Source organism: Phoxinus phoxinus, assembly GCF_949152265.1.
Source record: "Phoxinus phoxinus genome assembly, chromosome: 12".
Classification (NCBI taxonomy): Eukaryota; Metazoa; Chordata; class Actinopteri; order Cypriniformes; family Leuciscidae; genus Phoxinus; species Phoxinus phoxinus.
Genome location: NC_136887.1, coordinates 12,763,203 through 12,778,734, shown reverse-complemented (window position 1 = coordinate 12,778,734; position 15,532 = coordinate 12,763,203). Strand labels below are relative to the sequence as shown.

Below are 15,532 nucleotides of genomic sequence, written 5' to 3'. Positions count from 1 at the left end.
CGTGGCACTGACATTCCTGGCTGTTTTTGCCAGTCGCTGGCCTGGGGCCAGTGCGTGCGGTCAGGCCATGTTTACATCTGTCTGGGCTTCAAGCAGCCACAGGTCTCAGAACAGCGCAGTGGATCGAGACAGGGGCAGGGAACGACAGCCAGACAGTAAACATCAACCATACGCTGATGAACGTGTTGAAATCCAGCGGCCATGGACGTTGCTCCTCAACCCTTCTGGTTTATTTTTCCTCTGGTTCGTCGATTATTTTCTCTGGTTTGAGCTTGCAAACGGATGCAGAACGAATGTGTAAGATTTGTGTTGATGCATGTCATGCGTTAATACCTGGAATTCAGTTCTCTGTGTGTTCGTTAAACAATGAAAGGGGTGGGACCGGGGGAAAAAAGAGGAAAGAGAGAGACAGAAGGAAGGATAATGTGTTATTTGAGTGTTAAAGCAACAGTTCACCAAAAAAAGAACATTCTACAATTACTTACTCGCCCTCATGTTGTTCCAAAGCCATTTGTAACGCAAAAGGAGGAATTTGAAGAATCTCCCCATATGTTTTTATGTCTGTCAAGATTTTAAAAAGCACCATAAATAGTCCATATGACTATTATTCACTTCAAATATGCTGCCATTTGACGTCAATGACACCAATAATCACCACTGGATCTTGCATGTTTTGTAACCTTACATAGTATTTGATTTTAGGGAAAGATTTTCAGATTTTCATTTTGTTTCTTTACAGATTTCAGAAGACTTGGAATATAGCACACGAGTTATATTATGATTCTTTTTGGAGCTTTTTTTTATTTGAATCTTTTTTTTTTGGAGCTTGACGGATATGGGAAAAAGCTGCAAGAAGATTCTTCACAAATTCTCATTTTTGTTTTAAACAGCATACGGTTTGCTATGAGACTCTCTGGGTTTTAGGATAAAAGTGAAAGATATAAAATAAAATTTGAATTATTGGAGGTTGAAAAATGATTAAAAAAAAGAGTTTGTTCATCTTATTTCCATAGAGACCTGAGGGAAAGCGCAAGAGGAAGCGGCGGGAGGGGGGGCAGATGACTAAGATGAGGCGAGCCATCATTTCTTTAGCTTTCTGTGATTCATCTGGGGAAATGATACCACAGCGGATCAGAAGCCAGAGAATGATAGAAGAGCGGCATGAAGGAAAAAAATAAACGATTAGAACAAAGCCGCAAAAACAAAAGCGAGACTGTCCAAGATTGTGATTCTCTCTCACACCTTTTAACTTTTATTTCTCACTCCATGTTTTTCATTTCTCACTTGGACTTATTTCTTGCACTTTGTTCACTCAGTGTTTTTTGAAAAAATAAAACTATATTTTAACACTGAAGAAAATTGGTGTGGTATCCATACAAGAGTTGCCAACATGATGCTTTGATTTGGTGTGTGTCACAGTATTTTATATATGATGTTGCTAAGGTGTTCTGGGTGGCTCTGTGTCTATTCTGCACTTACCAGTAGCAAGTGTGTTAAATCTAAAGAACCTTTTCCCGCAGAGTATCAAGCGCGCGGCCATCTTTAGAATTGTGTCTTTGAACTTCCGTTTTTGCAGTAGCTCTGTATATTTCTATGGCATCGCTGTTGAAGAGTAGCTGGTGAAGTGGATTTACTTATTGTAGAGTTAACTAAAGTGATCACAAGCATTGTAATGTTTGAAGAGGATGTCATAAACGTAGATCGGGAAGATTTTAAAATGAGTGGTTCATTCATAAATCCGTAAGATCTTACCTTCATGCCGTGGAAATAAAAACCGGAACACAACGAGTGCAGCGCTGAAAGGGGCGGAGCTAAGTTCTATAAACAATGGAAAGGTTCCATAGGTGCAGATAAGTGAAGTTCACAATGTAATTTCAGGAGGAGAGAACCCATCTAATTTTTCAATTAACTGCCGAGGCATATAAGCAGCCGCTCACCTTGCTCTGGCATCAGCTCTTTTGTTCTGGTAACCCGGTTCTGGGTTGTACAAACATAGGCTCACTATTGGCCAGCATCACACACATGACCAGCGTCAGCCAATAGTGAACCTACGTTCTGACGTACAACCCAGAAGCGCAGCACTATGTGAACTCACTCAGAGGCCCACACAGAAGAAAATGGATAGTTGAATAAAGTCGTTATTTTTGTTTGTTTTTTGAGCGAGAAAAAGTATTCTCGTCGCTTGATAAACTTAAGGTTGAGCCACTGTAATGTTTTTACTAACTTTCTGGGCCGGCAAGTTTCAATTAATAGATACCTATGGAGGAGTGATCCAGCTCTCAGATTTAATAAAAAATATCTTAATTTGTGTTCCGAAGACGAATGTCTTATGGGGTTGGAACAACACTTTTGGCTGAACTGCCCATATAATGTAAAAATACAAAATAGAATTGTATTTGGTTTCTTTTTTTATGTAATGTTTATTTAACCAGGAAAATGTGACAACATTAAGTGTAGGCTAACATGATTTTTTACATTATTTATATATATATATATATATATATAAGAACAGAGGATTTTTCCTCTTCTTTTCAGAACACCACTGAGTTTACATGAAATTATTTAATTAACTAAATTTACATTTGTTTAATGTTGAAATCTTTATTTTTGGCAAATTATTCTTTACACAGCCTGGCAGATCAGCCCAAAACAACTGACATGCATGTAAACTAGCACTAGAGGGCAATATAATACAGTACTGGAGAATAGCGTACCCTAGCATGCACAACAAAATCAGTGTACAGTATTTTCAACAGCTTTACTTGGTCAACATTAAATAGCATTTTGTAACAATGATTTTGAGGCGAGTTAAAATGTTGATCTTAATGTTTGGGTGCGGATCACAAACAGTGATCAACATTACGGCACAGAGATGACGTCTGTCAAACATGTGAAACGTTGAGATATTAGCCTAAGCAATTTCACTTCCAACACCAGAGGGCAGTCTGTGTCACAGTCCACCAATGCCCCTGTAAGAAAATCACAAGTTCTTAAACTAACTGTCCCTTCTTCTGAACGTTTGAGAGGTAATGAAGAAAAAGAAAGGCTCTTCAAATAAAACATAACATTCAGCAATCCCCATCTCTATGTGGCCCGTTCTGCACTTCTGCACCATATGCGGGTGAAGAGCGCCTCCTCTGGTGACTTCACTCCATTGACAGCTGCACACTGTCCGACTGCGACTGCTGCTGCTGGTCATATTTACGAGCTGGGAAAACAACATACAACAGGGATTTGAAAATATCCCCATTATAATCTTGCAAAACTACGATGATAACCTATTCTCTTCAAGACTGAGCTCATCCTTACATAAGGATGCTGAAGACTAATCTATTAAAAATCTGGATTTTTCAACAGTTTGTTTTACAGATCGACTTTCTGGCATAGTTCTCATAATATGCACAATTATGACAAAAAAAAACATATGCAGCATGTAGATAATTTGAGCACGATCACATTTGTGCATCAGAACAATCAACACATCACAGACTTATCGAAATGTTTAGCTTTCAATTAAAACACATGTACATTGACTGATAGAAATTATACAAATATGTCAAAATGGAAATAATACAAGATTTTTTATGGAGATTGAGGAAATTTAAAATGTTCTTAAAACATGGTGGAGTTGGAGACTAAGCTCAAAGGAGACTAAGAAAATAGATGATACTGAATATTAATTTAATGAGAAGTGTTTGTGTTGTTACATGCGAATTTAAATGTACATGTGTGCAGTTAAAGGCACAATATGTAAGATTTTTGGATTCAAATATCCAAAAAAAAAAAACCAAACAATATTTTGTTGACTTCTGTAGGCTACTTACATTAACAATGCTTAAATCCAGAAAAATTGTCTATTCTAACCAGTGTAACGGCCTGTGTCATTGCGTCGCCTGTCAATGACGTCATATCCCTCGATTTACGTAGAAACAATTGAAACACCAAAGACGCTATAATATATTATGCGTATTATTAGACAAGTGAGCAACTGTTTGGATACTTTTATCGACCGAAAACAAATATTATTATATAGTTAAAAACGGAAGTCTTATTGTTTAAATCTCTTGTTTTATTGATTTACCGCGAGTAGCATGTTTGCTGTACCATGCCTCAGAGACAATGCTACTTTGTCAAGTGGCTAGTATTAAAAATAATACAGAATTTTCTCCACCATTCATTTAAAAATACAAGTCATCCCGCTTTTATTAATATTATACTTCAATATCAGTCTAGTTTATTACAGTTTGCAACAAGTGTCTCATACAAGCCACTGAGGAGTACCATTATAACATAACTTTCACACACTCAAATGTATTTTAGGAGGTGGATGTTAAACTTTAACTTTAATGGTAATTTGAACCATAAAAGATGCGTAAACAACAAAGCGAAAGGAGTGGCAGCGGCCGACTGCAGCATATAAGCATAATAAAAACAGCAATGTTAATGTCCAAGGCTCTCGACCCCGCCTTGCTTTAAAGCACAGTAATGTTAATAAAACGTTAATACATTAGCTCACCAATAAACACGATTTCTGCCTGAGTCCCATCGGACTGCTTTCCATTGGCTGTGGAGGTGAAGACACAACTCCCATGATTCCACGCTTATTCGCAGCATCATCACACTAACGCCTTTGTTATTGTTTTGAAAAAGCAACATCTAGCGGCAAAACTTACATACTGTGCCTTTAAAATGTAATACAAATAATGATAATGGGATTTGATAATGGATTAGCCTACATGATGATAAACAAATGAAAAATGTAGAGAGAATGCAGTTGGGTAAAGCAGCAATTTAATGCACCATTAGCTGAACTGTGAGAGTGCTAGACTTTTTTATTAGTCCAATTAAAGTGATAGATAATGCATAATATCCAAATGTGTATTTTAAGAAAAATAACTAACTGCATGTTGCCAGACAGCTATTACCTACCATGGCAACTTTTCGAAAGGACAAGATGCATAACAGAGAAAATAAAACCCAACCCACCCAGTGAATACATTTCCAGTTGTTGTCTCAGCCGGACTTTCTGCAGACTGTCGTAGAAGTTTGGCTCTGGTGAACTGCCGACTGCTGGAGGAAGCGTAAATATACGCATTATCTTCCTCTTATTTCTTAAAACAAAAGAAGAGGAAAAAATATAAGAGAGATATTCTTATTTTATAGACGTATCATAAGCGCTTTGTGTAAATGATTTCATCGAGACAGCTTTTACGTGTCATTGTGATCATGTTTACAGGTCAATGTATTTGCATGATCGAGCGATACTGAATATGAAATTAAATGGAGACTTACTTTCTGGCGTACATAAGCAGGGCGAAACTGACCAAAATAACGAGCAGGTAAACATTAGTAGCCTCATTCCAGGCTTCATGAACTGAATAATCCAGAGATTCCTCATCTGCCATCACCCCATACCCAGCCATAATCACGCGTTTATTAAAATGCAAAAAAATGTGATGTAAATCGATCTTATCAGAAAACAGCGACTCCAACAATAACATTTATTTCCGCATAAGCAGAGAGCAGTGCAGATTAAAGTTCAAAATAAAGGTCCCTGTGCAACTGTTTGACAGGATTTCGACTTGTATCACTAGCTAATCAAACAACTGGTGATCATCTTTATAAATGTCATCAGGACTTCAGTGGTAGTTGGAGAATTAGTTGGTAGTGGCGGAAAATTCAGTTACATAAATGATAGAGCCTGGGTCACAATATTATTCTAGTTATAATAATAATAATTTAACAATAACTCTTTTGCTCTTCACGCGCACACAAATGCACTTTTACTTTGACACTGTTTTATGTACTCGGTCATTATTATGCTTTGCTTCATTTCCTTGCGTGAAAGCAGGAATGGTTTCATTGGTCGAACGGCAATGAGGCGTGTCAGAACAAGACTCGCTGATTGGCTGCCCATTAGAACACGTGACTGTCTTTCCCCAAAATAAACACAGAGAGCACCATTGCATGATAAAGTTTAACAATGTCGTTACGAGGCGCTTTTAAGCTCATTCACCGCTCTAATTTTGGGATAATGGTAAGTTTTTTTTAAATAAATTAATGGGTTTCTGAACTGTGACATAACCATATATTGTTTAAAAGCTTCGACAATTGTACGCAAAACATACCTGCACCTGTATGTCTTTCTGTAATTGCTTGTAATCATAAACACATTTATTACTCTGTAATTGCTGAGCTTGGAAAATGACAAGTTGTTTATAAGTATGAATTAATGGATGCAACTATATACCAAGCCCTGTCCTTTGCAGTGCTCAGTTTCCCCAGCAAGCCGAGGTTGTGTGAAAATAGCAGCTTCTCACACACGACACTGCAGTTCAGAGTCAGAGGACATCAGTCGCTATCCAGTGCCAAACAAGAAGAACCTGCCATTTGACATTGTGGAACTGATGGAGGAGGTTGAACAGAAGGTTTGGCATCACATTCATGTTTAAAGGGAAAGTTCATCATCATATACTCGCCCTACTGATATTTCAAACCCATATGGCTCCACATGAAGCACAAAATATGCTGAAATTTGTGTTTCTTGTGTTCATCTACAGGGAGGGTTTTTGCCCAATGTCTTCAAGGTTCTTGCCCATCGTCCTGATGAATTTCGGGCTTTCTTCTCTTATTATAATGCCCTCATGAACAAGGAAAGTGGTACGACCTATTATTATTAATGCTTCATAGTAGCAAGTAGCTCCTTTTTTATTTAATTAATCCACATCTATACAGCATGTAAACATGTATTTTAAATTAGGTTTCAACTGACGCAAGATTGGGATTTACTTATTTACATATAGGAAACTAATTCTGGAAAGTTGTCATGTCCTGTAGCTAACATGCTATATCATCCATCTAAAAAAAGTTTTAAAAGATTTTGGTAGTACTTTCTTCAATATAACTGGAAACCATGTATGATAAAACAAACATTTGGACCCACAAAAAAAAAAAATCAGGATGTATTTTATTGTACTTTTGTAACAGGTGGTCTGTCGAAAGCGGATCGGGAACTGATCGTTGTTGCGACCAGTGCTCACAATCACTGCTTGTATTGTGTGGTATCCCACAGTGCATTGCATCGCATCTATTCCAAAAAACCCTTGCTGGCTGATCAGGTACCTAAAATTTTAACAAAATCATGTAAAACTGTCCAACACCAACACCTCTCAGTGTCCGTTTTCCAGGAATCCTATAAATAATATGAAATGATGTTGAAAAGTGAGAATTAGTCGGCTTAAAATTGATTTTACCCACAGGTTGCGGTTAATTACAGGGTTGCCGATCTGACCGCCCGTGAGAAAGCCATGCTGGACTTTGCTCTGACCGTCTGCAGGAGTGAAACAATAACTGAGGAACATTTCAGCACCCTGGAGGCTCATGGGTTTGACCGAGAGGATATTTGGGACATTTCTGCCATCGCTGCCTTCTTCGCCCTGTCTAACCGCATGGCCCATCTGACTGACATGAGACCTAACACAGAGTTTTACAACATGGGTAGAGTGCCGAGAGACAAAGCAAAAGCCTCTGATGGGCAGGTCAAGGGCGAATAGACCCATATCCGACTTTGGATCAAATGTATAATATTGTACAACATAAAAAAACCTGTCAAATAATCATTAAGCTGATTGTTAAAATCAGGAAAGAAAACATGTTTTGCAAAATATGACCCTAAGTGGCTTCTCTTACACTTTCACTGATGTATGCACATGAGTTTTATTAGTTACATTTGTTTCAGTGTTAGTCCTCACAATGATATGGAAACTCTTTTCAGACACGTAAATAAAAAAGGTAAATGCTCGCAGTTCTTGCAATTGCAAGTTTATATCCCACAATTCAGACTTTATTTCTCACAATTGATATAAACTCAGAGTTTTGAGTGGAAAAAAATCTGAATTGCGAGATATAAACTCGCAATTGCAAGGAAAAAAAGTCACAATTACTTTTATTTTATTTTATTCGGTGGCAGATACAAGCTTCTATACTGAACAATAAAGAAGTCCTTGTTTATTTAAATTGGTTAGGCTTTGATTGATCATTTATTAAAAGGAGAGAGAAGATCTGAATATCCAGTTCCACAAATGCATTCACAAAACACACAGTTGTGAGGACAACGTTTGGAATGAATCAGCGTGAATGGCTGTCTTATACAGCCGGATAATCAATCATCTAATCTATAACGTAGTTCTGTGACCATTTTTAATGCCTTTATTATCTGGGTTACTCTTTATTTCGATAGTCCACTTTAAACATTCTACTAACTATAAGTAACTTTGCAACTACGTGTCAACTAGCTCTCATTAGAGAATTAGTAGACTGTTAGGTTCGGGTTAGTAGAATCAGTTGACATGTAGTTGCAAAGTTACTTGAATGTTTAAAAAGGACTATCGAAATAATGTATAATGTGAATATCCAGTGCTGTTTTGTTCTCTGAACATTACACTTTTCTCCTGTAGGTGTCAACAAGAGGAAACACATTTTAAAACGCAGGACGGGAAACAAATGAAAATATAAAATGTGAATCCTGTTAGTCTGTTCTTAAGATAATTCTAGAAGTTAAAGGGGTGGTAAAATGCCCTTTTCACAAGATGTAAAATAAATGTGTGTGTGTGTGTGTGTGTGTGTGTGTGTGTGTGTGTGTGTGTGTGTGTGTGTGTGTGTGTGTGTGTGTGTGTGTGTGTGTGTGTGTGTGTGTGTGTGTGTGTGTGTGTGTGTGTGTGTGTGTGTGTGTGTGTGTGTGTGTGTGTGTGTGTGTGTGTGTGTGTGTGTGTGTGTGTGTGTGTGTGTGTGTGTGTGTGTGTGTGTGTGTGCTAGCAGCTGTGATTACCTCACGTAGACACTAAAATGACAGAAACTGTTCTGCCTTTAATGTTAAAACGGAGTCAGACAAAGATGGAGAGACTCAAGAAGAAGTGACAACATGTAGAAAGCAACAGGACGTCTCTGAGTTGATGAATTTATGTTGCTGATGTGGAGTTTCTTCAATTATGATATTCTGTCATGATAATCTATAAATCGCTCGTATAGGAACTGTTGTGAGATGCACACAGAGTGACTTTCTATTGCATGTGAAAAGATGGATGCCAAAGTTTGAGCTGACTCACAAATGTACTCTTATACAACAACTTTTCCTCTTCTCAACATGGACTATGTGTTCCTGGGGGCGGGGTTTGTTTATGTACATTGTAGGGTTGCTGATGTCACTAACCCGGGAGGAATGTCGTGTACTCCCTACCAGCTGTTTGTTGTAGTCGTTTTCTTTAAAAGCAAATATCTTTCTTTGCTTTGAACTTTGAGCGTTGTAACTTTGCAGATGTTGTTTATGCTCAAACAGCAACATTTCACACTTACTAGAGTTAGAAAAGTGAAATCATACTCAACCACCCCTTTAATAAACAATCCATTGAATACCTTTGTATGTTCTTTGTATTGTTCCAACCATTTGCTTGAGTGATACAAACTTGAATATTTGTCTTTTCTCTTACACACTGCTGTTTGATCGGCTTTTAACTCACAGCCTGTACGATTAAATGTCAAAAAAGACATTTAAAAAAAGAAAACTGCAACTTTTTACTTTGTCTATGACTGTTAAAATAAATATATAAACATAATGAAAGCAGTCTCATGCATGTTTCTCATCCATGTGTCATTTATGAGGCACATTAAAGAGAAAAGGACAGTCTTTGTGTTTTATGGAGTCGTGAGTATATGCTGTTAATTGTCGCCTAAGTTTACTTCATTAAATTAAAAATTAAATTCTTATCTAACGATGACAAACTATATATTGTTGGAAAGGTAAATAGATATTTTAGCACTGTTTCTTGTTACAAAATATGTAGGAACAGTAATAAATGAATTTATGACAAGAGTGCACCTCAAAAAAATCAGGAGTTCTGAGCTTTGTAACAAAAAGCCAACACACACACTTTTAATAATTGAAACTTTTGGTTTTCATGCTAAAAGTTCATAATAAAACATATTATCTAGTATTTGTCAATAAAAATTGTAAATAATATTATCCTCTAAAAAGTATACTATATGTATTATTCTCTAAAATATAATATATTTTTTATCGCCTTTTTTATTTCATCACACATATTTTAGTAGTTATCATAAATTAGGTATCATTTGAAAGCTTACGAACTCAGAATTCATCCTGTGAAAAGCATTTTGAAATTGGACGTTGCGTTACCATAGAAACGGTACTCTAAATTATTTTATCAGGTCCCTCCCCCTTTTGGTTGTCATCATGTTTCAATCTTATCTAATCTTAACAAAACACATATTGCCAGAAAGGCAATCAAGGTTCCATATTATGTGACAGAAGTGATATTTGGACAGAAATTTATTAATTTGTTATGGCAGAATGCATGCAATTAAATTCAATGGAATGCATGTCACCCGGTGGCTATTTTTTGTATTACGCCTAAACAAAATCTCATGGGAACTTACATTTTTGTGATATCAACTTCAAATTTGGAACACAACTTGGTTAGATATTGGCTTTGATTTTATAGTAATTTTATAGTAAAAAATATTTTGTAAAATATATATTTTATTTAAAAGAAAAAATATTAAGTACAGTATGTTTGATTTACTGTAAATTTAAACCATAACTTTTTCATACTTTCAAGTGTTGTCACTTCAGCAATAATCTGCTGAGTGTTTTCTTTAAAACAATACCAAACTTATGTCTACGGTATTCCAAAGCATTCTTGAATTACAACCATTTAAGTTTGAATAGTGCATTTAATGTCCATTCTCAAAAAGGGGGGTGACAGTAAAGGGGTTAATGTTAGAAATAATTTACTACACTACAATTTCACTGCAGTCTTGTCTGAGCGCACAAGACAAAACCCAGCCGTGTGTGTGTGTGTGTGTGTGTGTGTGTGTGTCATATTTACATAATTTTTTTATCATTGACTTTTATCATTGGTTTTATTACTGATCATTTTTGTATGACAAAATGCGGTTAAAGCATGCATTCACAGTTTAGTGTTTCATAAATAATTTATTTACATTGTAATATTACAATTATTTACAAATGATTTACAAGCATATAAATATCATTTTCGGTTTTCCATTCACCACGTTTCAGTGCCACAAATAATGTAAACATCACATTTCCCCATTTGTGAGTTCATTTTCTGGCCTGTAAATCTTCACACTGTAATTGTAAAACACACTGTATCAAAACCATGCAGTACAGCAATTACAATAGAGTTGCAAGCAAATATGATTAAAGTTGACGTTATATGATTCTAATGTGTGTAAACCATTATAAATAAAATTTCTGATTATCTACAGTTAAGGCCCATTCAGACCAAAGACGATAACTATAACAAAGTTATCGTTCTACGTAGAAAATAATGTGCTATAACGGCACAGAGAAACTGTGAAACGGCACTGGGCCTCCTTCACCAATACATTCCTAAGAATTTTCTTAACTTTGTACTTCATAAACTTCCTAAGAAAAGTCGTCGGATTCATGACATGTTCTTAAACCACAGAATTGTTCGCACCTGTGTTCTTAGGATTGATGAATCCCACGTAAATTGCAGTGTTAGTGTTTCTTTGCATATATATATATATATATTCTCTCCATTAGGTCACCTGATGGAGTTTTTCGTTTCCTTGCCACTGTTGCTTTTGGCTTGCTCAGTTGGGGATATTCAATTTAATTAATCAATGAATAATACTATTGATTAACATTACCAAACATGGACGTTTTATTATTATTTTAATTTAATACTGTGAAGCTGCTTTGATACAATCTGTATTGTGAAAAGCGCTAAACAAATATTCTTGACTTGACAGGACTTATGATTTTTTTTTTTTTCAACAAATGATCAGAAATACATTACAGTAAAATACTATTATTGTAAAACGACTGTAGAATTAATTAAATGCAGTAACGGTTGGTGAATGAGGCCCATTTTTGGAATCACTTTCAGAACTTTTTTCTCCAACTGATGAACGATAAAAACATTGACAGCCAATCAGAATCCACGCTGCTTTAAAGAGCTTGAGCGACAAACCTGCAGCGTGCTTATTGTGTGTTGCTGTGGACGCTTACATAGTTATCATTCTTGGTGTGAACAGGCCTTTACTCAAACGCTCATAATTACCTCGTATGCTGGTGGAGGTGCCCTTGGGACTGGACTGTTGTTTAGTAGAAGTGCGGCTGAGACTTGGTCGTAGGTTGGTGGAGGTGTAGTTGGTACTGGCCAGTAGTTTGGAGAAGATGCGTTGGAAAATTGACCCCACATTGGCAGAAGTGCAGGTGAGACTTGGCCATCTGCTGTTGGCATCATGTACAGGACTGAACTAACAGGCTGTCCCATTGCAGAAGAGTCCGGCTGGCCCATTAGCACAATATGGTTGACGGGCAAATCCGTATTCATATAACTGACCGTGACAGGTCTCGACTAAAAGAGAAGCAACATCACATTTATTATACATCCATGTCATCTGATTCATTTTTTCTCATAATCAATGTTTTAAGCTCTTGATGATATTTACCTTTGGTTTGCAACAACAGGGACAGAAGGTTGCGGCAACAGCAAGAGAGAAGATGCAGATCAGAATATCACATGACATTAGGAGAAAGCAGGACACACCCTGATTAAATAATAAAGACACAGTGATTAGAAACTCAAATATGAATGCAGTATGATTCAAAAACCGGTTGTCATATCTAAACAGTACAAAGGGTGGATTACTTTACTGCTATGTTACACTGTTGACATATCAGAGTCACAATACGCACTTTCATCTAAGTTTGGAAAAACAAGAATGTACAGTAAATCATTTTAATTTAGACACACACACAGATAACTTACCCAAGTGATATAAAAGTGAGAGCGTAGGGAGAAAGCAGCTACTGCGAAATTCACATAGCTGAGTATTTGGGAGTATTTTACCTACAAGACAACAATGAATAAATAAAATTCCCCATATGCCAAATTATTCAAAAGTTTTGCTTCTTCTGAAGGCAGTGAAGCTGACACTTACCAGACGTGGTTTACACGTGTGTGCCGCCGAGACTGTTAGAGCTCCAATTATAATGAACTGCCGAATAGAAATAGAAATGAACAAAATTTAGTATGTGTTCATTGCATAATGTTGTCCTGATATTGAAATGATTGACTTACAACACATGGTGGCCAGAGAAGAAAAAGCCTATTAGTCCAGATTGTCAAACCAAGTCCTAATAAACCTATCAAGATCTCCAATATCTGTGATAGAAAAACATTAGATATAACACCTGTTGATTCATACACACTAAACACAGGCGAGGCAAGGACTTTATTTAACTTTACTTGTACTTTATTTAACCAAAATAACAGGGAGAAGGTAAAACGCAACAGCTTTACTAACAAACATAAATGCAATACTTGACAGAGAACTGAGGACATTAAATACAAAGGTAAAGGAGGACTGATGACAAGTGTGGAAACAAACTAGCAACAGGAACCAGGGGAACAAAGAAAAACTAAACATTGGAAAATAAAAACATACGAACTAAGAGTAACAGAAACCAAACAGAATGTGAAAAGTGCGTTTTACCCCCAAAGCCATAGGCCTGATCTTCAGGAACTGGGAGACGTCATACTCCTGCTGGTAGACTTCAGTGCTCATCATCACATCAGTGGGTTTTGGCATCTTTAAACATACAGAGAGTATCTTTACACGTCTTCCCTTTCTAATCAGCCAAAGCCTAGTGCCTAGAAACCGAACGTCACGGATCACGCTTTCATTCCTAAAGCTCAGAATCAAGATTTACCAGAAGAGTTGCTTCCCAACAATGTGAAAGAGTCACTATGGAGCTAAAGAATGTTGAGGCGTGCAACATTTCTCTGTCAATCACACTGACAGCCTTTACTCAACCAGTTTCACGTGTTGAAAGAGTGCTGGTCTGAATATCAGCACAGCTGTGGATGCATCTATGTCCCAGCCAGGGCTTACCAGATTTATACTTATTTACCATTAAAACTTGAAAACTTCCAAAAGTGTGTCCAAGTCTAGGTTGGTGCTGGCCCACCCAAAAAACACTACCAGAATATACTAATGGTCTGGCCAAATAAGCCCTGGCAAAAGAGCCTAGCATATAGTTTATAAAGTGTACATTATTTCGCACCTGTAACGAATCTGCTTGGCTCTCGAAAGATACGATGACATTCAATGAAGTGTATGGCACCTCCGCTGATCACCGCAACATAATTCATTCACTTGTGCGGATTCGACTCACTTTTTGAGTGATTATTTCTTTCTGCAAAATAAATGGATGACAGGGAAATTAAACCAAAGACTTACAGTAACAAGCTACTTTTTCCAATGATTTGCGAGTAGCACAACGACCACAGTTGTAATGTCACATTTGTAGTATTAGTTTACTACCGAGTGTTAAATGCAGTTCTCAGCTCTCTCTTCATTCTGGCGTATCGGCTCTTCTTCCTAAATGAACTTCTCCCTGTTTTACAAAGCATGGAAAGTCTGATTCATAAAAGTGGGCCGCTTCGTCCTAAACAGTCCTCACTCTCAATTGTAACTTTGGAAAATCGTATTAGTTCTGGTAAATCGGTTCGTTCATACGCTTAGTTCTTGTAAATAAACAGATTACAAAAGTATTCACTGATGTGAGTCTCAAAATAAGGTTTGTTTATAGCCAACTATCACACAGTTACCAGGAAATGTTTTGGTAGTTATAGTTAGTGTAAATGTTCAGTCCCTAAACGAGAACGCCGCCTCTAAGCAACACACAGTAGTGGTGTTTCGTTCCTGAATAAATCTAATTGTTAAAGTAATCACTTAAGTGAATTGTTCAATAAAAGATATAGGCTATCAGTGTTGTACCTCACATCTCTAGTTCCTCTGCCAACCCAACACAGTCTTTACAACTATTGAGAATAGTGCTCAAATATCATTCTAAAGCCACTTAAGCGGTGTGTAAAGGAAACATTTCTGAGCAAAATGATTCATAAAATTGAGAGATTGCATGCTTTACCTAATGCTGGCGCTGCTCTTGTCTTTGATATTCCAATTTTCATTTTCATTTTCATTCAGAAGGCTTATATCTGTGTGAAAACAGACTCCTCCCTCTGTCCCTCCAGGCAATGAGTATAAGTGAAACTCATGCAGCAAACATGTCAGACACTCAAAAATACAGCACCAACACAAATATATTTAACATGTTTTCCTGCATGCTTTTTTTTTCTCACATCAATTGCAATGTATCAGTATGCCATCAGTACACCACACCATTTCATCTATAGTCATTATGAATTATTACAGGATGTGGCAAAAGATCAAAATCTGTAAAAGCAGTGTGTTAACAAAATATATATGCTATCTTTGCAGGTCAGGAAGTGAATTAAGCTTGGTCTACTATATCTTCTTACACACTGAACTTCACACTCTCATCAACACCTGATGCTCTCTGGCCTTTGCAGCCCCAAAGACACAACTGATGAAATTCAATTTAATCAGTCTCTGTCATTAATCATGGACAGAATATGAAATGCTTAATACG

The 15,532-nt window shown here is 36.8% G+C and overlaps 3 protein-coding genes across 5 annotated transcripts; 1 reads left to right on the top strand and 2 right to left on the bottom strand.

The window, feature by feature from the left end:
• Positions 1–2,456: 2,456 nt before the first annotated feature.
• On the bottom strand, positions 2,457–5,793 carry smim19 (small integral membrane protein 19). Its single transcript, XM_079630130.1, has 3 exons — positions 5,293–5,793; positions 4,987–5,111; positions 2,457–3,208 (listed from the first exon to the last, which is right to left on the bottom strand). Exons 1-3 carry the CDS (start codon positions 5,499–5,501, stop codon positions 3,147–3,149), a joined length of 396 nt encoding a protein of 131 aa, XP_079486256.1. The 5' UTR covers positions 5,502–5,793; the 3' UTR covers positions 2,457–3,146.
• A 55-nt stretch (positions 5,794–5,848) lies between these two features.
• Positions 5,849–8,584, top strand: LOC307007782 (uncharacterized protein). Its single transcript, XM_079630129.1, has 5 exons — positions 5,849–6,037; positions 6,270–6,428; positions 6,561–6,660; positions 6,988–7,118; positions 7,260–8,584. The coding sequence occupies exons 1-5, from the start codon at positions 5,984–5,986 to the stop codon at positions 7,551–7,553; spliced, it is 738 nt and encodes a 245-aa protein (XP_079486255.1). The 5' UTR covers positions 5,849–5,983; the 3' UTR covers positions 7,554–8,584.
• A 2,336-nt stretch (positions 8,585–10,920) lies between these two features.
• Positions 10,921–15,119, bottom strand: LOC307008239 (uncharacterized protein). Of its 3 annotated transcripts, XM_079630923.1 has the most exons (9): positions 15,008–15,119; positions 14,141–14,272; positions 13,570–13,665; positions 13,155–13,238; positions 13,015–13,071; positions 12,843–12,923; positions 12,523–12,621; positions 12,129–12,428; positions 10,921–11,167 (listed from the first exon to the last, which is right to left on the bottom strand). In XM_079630923.1, the coding sequence occupies exons 3-9, from the start codon at positions 13,663–13,665 to the stop codon at positions 11,141–11,143; spliced, it is 744 nt and encodes a 247-aa protein (XP_079487049.1). In that variant the 5' UTR covers positions 14,141–14,272; positions 15,008–15,119; the 3' UTR covers positions 10,921–11,140. The 3 variants fall into 3 exon arrangements, with proteins under 3 accessions (XP_079487049.1, XP_079487050.1, XP_079487051.1); XM_079630925.1 differs by lacking the exon at positions 14,141–14,272 and having other exon boundaries at positions 10,995–11,167; positions 15,008–15,048; XM_079630924.1 differs by lacking the exons at positions 14,141–14,272; positions 15,008–15,119 and having other exon boundaries at positions 10,929–11,167; positions 13,570–13,774.
• Positions 15,120–15,532: the final 413 nt, after the last annotated feature.

Coding starts and splice junctions, on each gene's coding strand:
- LOC307008239 (XM_079630923.1), bottom strand. CDS start 13,665: ATGCCAAAACCCACTGATGTGATGATGAGCACTGAAGTCTACCAGCAG. Junction 12,924..13,014: donor ACACGTGTAAACCACGTCTG/GTAAGTGTCAGC, acceptor GTTGTCTTGTAG/GTAAAATACTCCCAAATACT. Junction 11,168..12,128: donor CACCTCCACCAGCATACGAG/GTAATTATGAGC, acceptor TTACAATTACAG/TGTGAAGATTTACAGGCCAG.
- smim19 (XM_079630130.1), bottom strand. CDS start 5,501: ATGTTATTGTTGGAGTCGCTGTTTTCTGATAAGATCGATTTACATCAC. Junction 5,112..5,292: donor CTGCTTATGTACGCCAGAAA/GTAAGTCTCCAT, acceptor TTTTGTTTTAAG/AAATAAGAGGAAGATAATGC. Junction 3,209..4,986: donor ACTGGAAATGTATTCACTGG/GTGGGTTGGGTT, acceptor TTGTTTTCCCAG/CTCGTAAATATGACCAGCAG.
- LOC307007782 (XM_079630129.1), top strand. CDS start 5,984: ATGTCGTTACGAGGCGCTTTTAAGCTCATTCACCGCTCTAATTTTGGG. Junction 6,429..6,560: donor TGGAGGAGGTTGAACAGAAG/GTTTGGCATCAC, acceptor GTTCATCTACAG/GGAGGGTTTTTGCCCAATGT. Junction 7,119..7,259: donor AACCCTTGCTGGCTGATCAG/GTACCTAAAATT, acceptor TTTTACCCACAG/GTTGCGGTTAATTACAGGGT.